At 34.8% G+C, this 9,430-nt stretch overlaps 1 protein-coding gene across 1 annotated transcript in view; it reads left to right on the top strand.

Annotated features, from left to right (window-relative positions):
* SEC63 (SEC63 protein translocation regulator) overlaps positions 1-9,430 on the top strand; it is a 72,766-nt gene that overhangs the window by 15,454 nt on the left and 47,882 nt on the right. The window contains exons 2-5 of the mRNA XM_019658966.1: positions 509-608; positions 5,575-5,689; positions 7,367-7,479; positions 8,418-8,430. Of these exons, the coding sequence (XP_019514511.1) occupies positions 509-608; positions 5,575-5,689; positions 7,367-7,479; positions 8,418-8,430 (341 nt within the window). The remainder of the gene's footprint in view (positions 1-508; positions 609-5,574; positions 5,690-7,366; positions 7,480-8,417; positions 8,431-9,430) is intronic.

Here is a 9,430-nt window from a genome sequence, read left to right as displayed (position 1 = left end):
GCCGGCCCTGTCAGAGCTCTTATATGAGCCTATTTTAACTTCTTATGGGTTTGGGTAACATTTCTAATTTAACATAATTACTTGTATGTTTGAAGAATATCATTTCAGCTTAGCTTCCTTAATAAACCACATTTCAACTATTTTATACTTTTTTGTTCCTTCTATAGCAGAAGGGAAAGGAGAGAATTTCTCAGAAATTACTGATTATGTGACTAAATATTTTGGGTTCAAGTCAGTTTTTACATTTTTCAATTAGAAGTTATTTAAATCTCACATGAAAAATGGTTCCCTGGTAGTTGAATAAAAATTTCCAGATAGATTGTTTATTCTAAGTGGCAGAAAATTTAACCTATCTTGTGAATTTTTCTTTAAGGTTGTTTACGTAGGCAGTACTTTCATGTTCCAATAAAATATTAGAATGGTAATGAAGGTTTAGTATGGCATTAACTTTTATTTTGCCTTCAATGTAAAAAATGATTTAACCTTATTATTTATTTTTTTTTGACAGAGCAAATTCGATTAAAGAATATCAGAAAAGTATATGGAAGATGTATGTGGTATCGTTTACGATTATTAAAACCCCAGCCAAATATTATTCCTACGGTAAAGTAAGTAATCGGTGTCAATAAGAAAAGTACTTAATGCTTACCCTTTTGCTAGGTATCATCTAAAATAGAGGTGTAGTAATGAATAAAATGTGTCTGTAAAGAAATGGTGGCCTTAGTAAGGGTAAAATGTGAATAGTATAATTTGAGAACTATCTGAACAGAGTGGTTTACAAGTTCAAAGGAGAGAGAGTGTACTTCTGACTTGGGACGAGGGGAGAAAGAGAAGTCAAATCTTGAAGGAAGACCTCGTGCATCTTGTGTCAGGATTTGAATTTTGTTTTAAAGACTATGGGGGAATCTTTACAAGATTATCAAAAGCAGAAGGTGACATGATCAAGCTTGCATTTCATGTTTATTGAACACATACTGTATGCCAGGTGCTGTGCTGCGGTTTTATATGTTATCTCATGAGTTTTATATTAACCTCAAGGTAGATGTTTTTGCTTTTTCTCAGTTGAGGAAACTGAGGCTATCGACATAAGAAATGTCCAAACCTGTAGAGAATTTTTGTAAGAGTTTATTTGAGCCAAACTGACGACATATGCCATGGAGCAAGATCTCAAATGTTCCAGAGAATAACAGTTTTGCAACTTCTTTTATGCGTTTGAAATTAAAGAGAGAACACAAGGAAGATTGCATGGAGGTGGGAAAAAACAAGGCGGGGATTAGATTACAGGATAGCTAATAAGATTATGTGCTTTCTTGAGGGTGGTTGTACCTTATTTCAAAGGTGTATTTAACCTGCATATACATATACAATGGACAGGGCTGGCTTAAGGCAAAGATAAACCTTTTACTAAAAGTTATACGCCTGGGGTATGACTACCCACCATGATCTGCCCAGTTAGGAATTTATGGTCAGATCACCCTGGGAGGTTACTTTCCGTAACTTTTTTTTTTTTTGTCCAACAAGACTAAGAAAATGAGGTAACTTGACCAAGGTCATGCAGCTAGAAGTGGTGGAGCAGGGACCTCGTCACCCTTTATTTCGGCAGGTCCATCACTTAAACAGGCCTTGATAGCAGGTTGAATTAGAGCAGACCTATTGGATTTTGTGAGGCTATGGGGTATGTTGGTTTGGAGCATAGACATTGGGTCTTCACCCCAACTCATCAATTTCGATGTAATAGATGAAACTGACAGGAGGTGAAGGAGTTACCATTATTGGAGGACTGCATCTTGTGAATTACCTACATTTATCTATCCAGTAGATAGGAAGATGTAACAGAGGAAATTAATAAAAGTAGAACCAGTTATGTTTTAATCTTGGTTTAAATGATGATGATAGTTTTCAACACACCTGTGTAACTTCAGGGGGTTTAAATAGTTTTTCTTTTTAAGGCTTGACTTTGCCTGGTTTAGTTCCTTTGTAGAGGGAGGGAAATCTTGGCTTTGTTGTTAAGAGTTCTTCAGTGACGTGAAATTAAAAGACAGAATTAGTGTTTACAAATTTCATGTTCAGTGTTTACTCTTTGCTATTGCTTCTCACTTTAAATTAAACCTTTATGAGGCAGCAAGGCAAATATTACTTTGGCCTCCCAATCTCTTTTTTAGACTTTGGTCGACACTGTGAGCATTTGATCCCCAGTTTTCAAGGAAAAAACCCCAACTGTTTTCCTCAGTGATTCAGTTTATCTTTTCCTCAGTGATTAATAAGCTGATTCACATCAATGGAAGTACAGATTAAAGGTTATTAAACTACAGTTGCATAGATAAGATACTGGTAACAATTCAGATAAGGTCAGAAACCACCAAAACCTTTCTGCTACTTAACCCTGAAGCTTTCTTTCACAATTAAGCGTGATTATATAATACTCTAATTTCTGGAAGTTGCTTGCAAAATGACTTTTAAAGTATGCTTAAAAAAACCCCAAAAACCCAAGACTTCACAAGTTAGCTAATTACTAAAGCTATATGTAGTGAAAATGCTTGTTTTTCAGAGGAACCAAACATGCTTTTTAAAAAAATTGGGCACAGAGTATGGTCAATCTGTTATGTTTCCACCTTTGCTTTGGCTCTTGGGAAAGTAGAGCACAGTTTTATTGGTTGTGGTTTTATTAGTTTTCATCAGCCTGGGGGTTCTGTCACGAGCCTGTCCTCTCCTTTCTTCATTCTTTGGCTCAGAGAGCCAGATGCTACATGTAAAGAAAGCACCTGACAAGGGATGTAGCATATCCTAAGTGTTTTGTTCCCTCTCCCTTCTACCCTTGTTTGCTTTAAACCTTGCTTTAGTGGTTTTTAGTTTCACTTTTATCTTTGTTTTCTAAGCTTTGTTTCCCTGTTGGGAGAGTTGACTAAAGAAAATGTGGAGTTATTAATTTGTGTGGGGAAAAAAGTATTTTTATGTGTTCTTTAGCATATTGAGAGTATTAGCAAACTTTGGGTTTCAGTTAAAAAATTACTATTTTAAATTATTTTCATTTATTTGATAAGTACCTATTGTGTGCCTGCTATGTATGTGTCAGGTATTAAGAAATAGACATGGTTCAACCACTTACAGTCTTGGAGGATACTGGCAAGTAAACAAGTAATGATAATCGAGTTTAGTAAGGGCTGTGAGGGAGATGCGGTGAACGAGCAGAGGAAGAGCTGTTAGCTCTGGCTCTAGGCAGAGAAGGCTTCCCTGAGTAAGTGAGGTCCCAGCTGAGATTTGGGCAAGAGTTGCTAATAATAGCCAGTAGCTGACATAAATTGTTTTACTATCTGTGAGGTGCTTTCTAGGTGTTTTACATACCTAATCTCCTTTAATTCTCAAACCTACCCTAAAAGTTGGAAACTCAGTTGTAAAAGGCTAAGCAACTTGCCAAGATCTCTCAGTAAGTAGTGAAGCTATGAATTGACCTCTGGTAGTTTTGTTCCAGAGCCTGTGTTCCTGACTACCTCGCCCTAGATAGCCAGGTAAAAGGGAGAGTGTTGTAGGTAGGGTTCCCTCTTCTTTTGGCCTGTAGTTAGTGTGGAAAGGAGCTTGCAGTATTATGCCCTTGATAAGGTTTAGAGCATTATTTTCGCCAGATGGAAAGAAATTTGCACCTGAGTGCTAACTGTTTAAGCTACTCTGGAGTTAGTCAAAACTGAATTAAGACCCTGTCCACGTGCTCAAGTTGCTTACAGCAAGTCAAGGGAGGAAAGTCATGGTTTGTGCTTCATTGTGACTGTAACCGCTGTCCCCATTGATCGTCTTGACCAGGATTGCTTCTTCAAGGGTGGATAATTTGAGTTGAGTCTTGAAGGATGGATAGAGTTTGGACTGGCAGAAGTGGGAAATGGGAATTCTAGGTAGAAAAATCTATGGGAGCAAAAGCACGATGGGGGTAAAAGCTTAGGGAACTTTGGGAGATGGGGATTGATTTTGCTTGAAAAACCAGGATGATAAAGGTAAGCGGGTAGGTTGGAACTGGATCAGAGTTTCATTTCAAATAAACACGTTGAAGCTAGGCTCCTACCAGGAGAGCTTAAACACATGGCATGTTTTCTTTCTGTCTTTGAAAACAGGTCACTTAAATTTTGTTTGATTAGGCCTCCTGTGATTCATTTTATGTCTCTTTTTAACAGTTCCTATTCAGTGTAACAAATTGTGAATCAAAGGGTATAAAAGAACAAAAATCATTCAATTTCATCACTTAAAGATAGCCACTAAGATGATTTACCTTCTATATTTTTATTTATAATATGCTTACTTACAAAAAATAGGATATTATATGTACATACAGCTTTGAAAGCTGTTATTCTTTATTTAATTGAACAATACAAGGTAGATAATCTTCCACTACAAATATTATTTTTAGTGGCTAGACAGTATTTCACCATATGGATATACTATTTATTTATTTGTCTAGTACTCTTTTGATGGACATTTGTGTGTGTGTGTTTTCTGCTATTATTTTTATGTTAACCACTCTTTTATACTTTATATATTTAATTTTAGTTTATTTCCTTCTAAATTTCTTGAAGTGGAGTAGATGGATAGTTAAAAGGGTATGTACTTCTCTAGGGCTTTTGAGACCGTATTGCCAAATAGTCCTTCAGGGTGTAGAGTGTATGAGAGTTGTTTTTTTGTTTGTTTGTTTGTTTTTTTCCTTTAGCCTTTCCAACACTGGTAATATCAATATTTTAAATATTTTTACTAAACAGAACATATTGGAGAGAAGAAATTAGTTTTTTCCCCCAAATTATATATTCTTTTATACCTTTTAACCTATTATGCACATCTTTCTACCACCTGCATTGGTTAAAAAGTATTCCATTGTGTGGCTCTACCTTGGTTTATTTAATTAGTTTCCTATCAATGGTTTATTCATTCCCTATAAGTGGACATTTAGGTTGTTTCCAAAGTTTTACTATTATAAACAAGGCTATTTATTCATCTTTTCACAGTTGACCCATTATTATTATTTTTTTAATTTTATTTTTTATTTTTTTTAGCTGAGCCATCCTGCCACCTGTTGGCAGCTCAGTGGCAGCTCAGCTCGGGCTGGGACTCCAGCTTCTGTTGCTCAGAGCTCAAACTCTTGAGCAAGCTCTTAACCAACTGAGCCACTCAGTTGGCCCTGACCCATTATTTTTTGTAGTTTATCTTACTAAAAGTATTATTGCAAGGCCAAAAGCAATTCTTTTTTACATTAAATGGTTTACTGAATACTTAGTATTAATATATTTTGATCAGATGTAATAGTCCAATAAGTTAATAAGTTGAAGTAACTTCTGTACTTAAAATTCTGCAAATTGTAACTGAGAGAATATTATATACCAGGCACTGTACAAGACTCTAGAGAATTCAGAGGTGTAAAAGACACTGCCCTTGCTGTAACAGGAGTTTATAATCTAGTGATTATAGAATTGGAGTCAATAGCACAGTGATATGAGACTACTTTAGATTGTTCTATGCCTTGATCTTGCCATAATAACTCTTAAAGGAAAACCATGTAGATGTATTTATTTATACTTCCCTTGTCTTTTTCCCAAACAGGAAAGTAGTTCTGCTTGCAGGATGGGCATTGTTCTTATTCCTTGCATACAAAGTTTCCAAAACAGACCGAGAATATCAAGAATACAACCCTTACGAAGTATTAAATTTAGATCCTGTAAGTAGTATTTTTATATAATGCACATTAGTTTAATGATCCTGTGAAAATACTATAGGTCCATATCCTAAAAGAAATAGGGCTATGCCTAAAAAAATCAGACCTTGCTCAGTTAAATATTTTATTAAAATAAGACCTAATCCATTATTATTCTAATATACCTATGTTTTTAAAGCTATAGATGTTGATTGCCATTCTATTAAGGATTGGTTTGTAATTGCTAAAAATGTAAGAATATTTGAAGATGAGATGAGAAGTTAGTATATTTTTAAAAGATATGTGTAAGATTGCTTTAATGTAAAGTTAAAACCAGGAAGTTCATATATGTTACTTGGATGATAAAAATTTTATGACCCTGTATTAGTTGACACAAGGCAGTGTGTTAAGTCTTTATGTCTTATAAAGAAATGGTGTCATTATCATAGAAATTCAGGTTAACCTTGGGCATACCCCTTGGATGATCTCTTGATTGAACTTGACTGATGGTTCCCAAAAGTAAATAATCTTTGGGTATATCATTAGGAAGGTAGAGCTGAAATGAATGCTAGAGGTCATCTAGCCTTTTGTTTCTGATGGAGAAAATGAGGCCTGGAAAATGTGTGTCTTGTCTGGAGTCCCATAACTTCTTAGTAGCCAAGCTGAAGCTGGTGCTCTTTCCATTTTTTCCCTAAACCACTGTCTCTGTTCAGCAGATGGCTTGATCCAGAAATTCATTTAATACAAAGAAAGGAGTGTGTTTATGTTCTAGTTTTTTGCTTTGTAGAAGAAAGATTTACATTATCATTTGTTTTTTCTTACTGTGATGATCATGGTCATCAGAGATTTTAATTAATTAAAAAGTTAGGGGGCAATTTGATGCTACGAAAAATCAATATGAAAAACTTTTAATAGAAATTGAGTCCAAAGAAAAAAAATAAAAACAACAAAAAAAGAGATTGAGTCTAATTGGAGAACAATTAAGGTAAACTTAAGTATTTGCTTAATAAAATGTTGAAAAGCAGGTGAAACGAGATATTCTTCATATTATTTCTTAGAAAGGAAGCTAACCTTTGATTTGAGGATTTTTTTTCAGCCAGACTTAATTTACCGTGCTCATTCTTCAGCATTTCAGTGTCACTATCCTTTTATTTAAATATGGCGTTACAGTTGACCCTTGAACAATGTGGGGTTGGGTCACTGATCCCACTGAGGTGAAAATTCACTTATGACTTTTGACTTTAGTCAGCCCTTCGCATCTGTAGATGGGATGGAAAATAGTATTTTTGATCTGCAGTTGGGACATTGTAGGTGGGAATTAAAAAATACTGTTTTTGATCCTTAGTTGGTTGAATTCGCAGATGTGAAACTCAAGGATATCAAAAATACCCATGTATAGATGGACCTGTGCAGCTCAAACTCATGTTGTTCAAGGGTCAACCATATATGGTTTTAGTCTCATATCAGTGCCTAGTGTACTGCACGACACATAGTAGGTGCTCAATAAAATACAATATATTGGACAAAGTATATTTTTATTTAAAAAGTACATGGGGTGAAATTTATGGGACAAAATAGGTAAAAACCTCATTTTCTCTTTCTGAAAATACTGAGTAGTTCATATTTTAAGTTCAAAATGGGATGGATTTTGTTTTTACTGCATTGTGCTTATTTTTACTAAAATAAATCTTTTCCTTTTAGGGGGCAACAGTGGCAGAAATTAAGAAACAGTATCGTTTGCTGTCACTTAAATATCATCCAGATAAAGGAGGTGATGAAGTTATGTTCATGAGGATAGCGAAAGCATACGCAGCGTAAGTATCATAGTACCCATTCCACATTTTTAAGAGTGGTAAAGATAGTTTTCTATTTGAATAAAATAGTAAGTAAAATAGTTGTCATGTGCTTTTATTAAATGCTTACCTCATATGTTAAGTCTGTCATTTATAGAACTACCTGGCAACCCTAAAATGGTAATCTAAATCTTAATTTTAAGTAACTTAGAGTAGTGCTTTTGCCATACAAAGTTGGTTAAATTAAGTAGTAAGTTATATGTTAATTGAACTATTTTCTAAGCATCCTGATTAGAAGAGGGTAGACTTACACTTGCTTTCATTTCTAGGCTTTTTATTAGGCTGGGTCTATTTCTCTTGTTTTGGCAGTGTCTCATTTAAACTCTTTAAAGACTAGTTTAATTTTGGGAAAACAGGATAGAGTATATAAAATTTGAAGTAGTTATTCCTTGAGTATTAATATTAAAAGAACCAAAAGTTAGCTGGACTCTTTAGGACTCATGATAGGTATATCTCCAAACAACTCGTCTGTTGAATTAAAGAATAAAATACAGACAAGATGTCTTTTTTTTCGAGAATTCAGCAATCTATAATTTTGTGAGCTAATTTAAAAAATATAAGTAAATAACAGGATACTCATATTAATAGCAAACTTTAATTGGCACATGAGTGAGAGAAGTTTGGGAACTATTGTCATACTTGTTTTTGTGCTTATGGAAGTCTGTTGACTGTCTCCCCTCCCCCCTTTCTTGTGGGTGGCTTGTTATCCATGTGACTGTGATTCTGTAATAAAGCAGTGCCTTCAGGAGCTTCTGAAGCATGGACTACATTTTCTCTTCTGTACAGCAGATGTCCTCCAAATTGCTGTCTTTCAGGTGGTGTCGCCTCCTCCTTTCCCCCTTTCTTACTGTGTTTCCTTCAAGCATTTACTCTCATTGCACAATATTGCTGTGCTTTAGTTGCTGTCTTCAGGTAATTTAAGAAGAACTCAAGATTTCCAGAGGTCATCAGATAGCCAAGATTATTTAATTAGTAGTTTTAGTTTTGGTGCTTTTGGTGCAGTTATTCCCCCCCCCCCCATTCTTCTGGTATTGTAACATTTTCAAGTTCTCAGGTTACTGGAAATCTGACTCCTTATGATGTATGGTCATAATTCTAAAAAGTACAGAAGAATAACACATGGCCTTTGGTTATGATTGAGGTACAGAATGTTTTGTATTTAAAATGTGTTGCTAGTCTCTCAGACAAATGAAGAAGTAAATGATTATGGTATGCAGACTTTGAGATGTAACTTGTATAAGTATAACTAGATTAGATAAAGGGATGCATTTTATTCAGTATATGTTCTGACTGATTGAATTGAAGCCCCCATCTTACGTATAACTCTAGCAGCCTAAATATAACTCAGGCAACTTTCGGAATGCAGTTATAGGCTTTGATCTGCACAGTTTTTTAGAATCTGCTTTGGTCACAGGATATTTTCTCTTCCCTTATTTGTCCATTATAATAACCTAGCGGGTCATTCCTATATTTTAATATCAGATTTTAACTTAAAGGAAAGGAGGTCTGGTTACTTTTGAGGAGTTAGGTCAACTGTTGAATTCTGTGGTTCAATCTTGTGAATATAGTTGGGATTTGGCTTTCAGGTATAAAACCCATCTTTAAAGCTACTTTATAACAAGTGGGCAGCAGAGATGTTACCTTAAAGCTATTTTAATTTTTAAAAACTTGTTTTCATGTGTTCATACACCTGAATCTGTAACTTAGCTCTACATAGCCCACCCAGGGTCACTCACATATAATTTAGTGAAAGCATTCTGTAGATCAGGATTTATAATTTGAGGTTCCTGAAATTGTGTACAGAATTTATGTATATTTGTAAACGTGTATTTTTTTCCAGAGGAAAAGGGGCATATACTTCATTAGATTCATAATTGGATCTATGACACAACCTTCCACACCCAAAGTTAAG

Source organism: Hipposideros armiger, unplaced genomic scaffold (genome assembly GCF_001890085.2).
Source record: "Hipposideros armiger isolate ML-2016 unplaced genomic scaffold, ASM189008v1 scaffold_292, whole genome shotgun sequence".
In the NCBI taxonomy this organism is placed as follows: domain Eukaryota; kingdom Metazoa; phylum Chordata; class Mammalia; order Chiroptera; family Hipposideridae; genus Hipposideros; species Hipposideros armiger.
The sequence above is the reverse complement of the archived record's forward strand: the minus strand, read 5'-3'. Positions and strand labels throughout refer to the sequence as shown.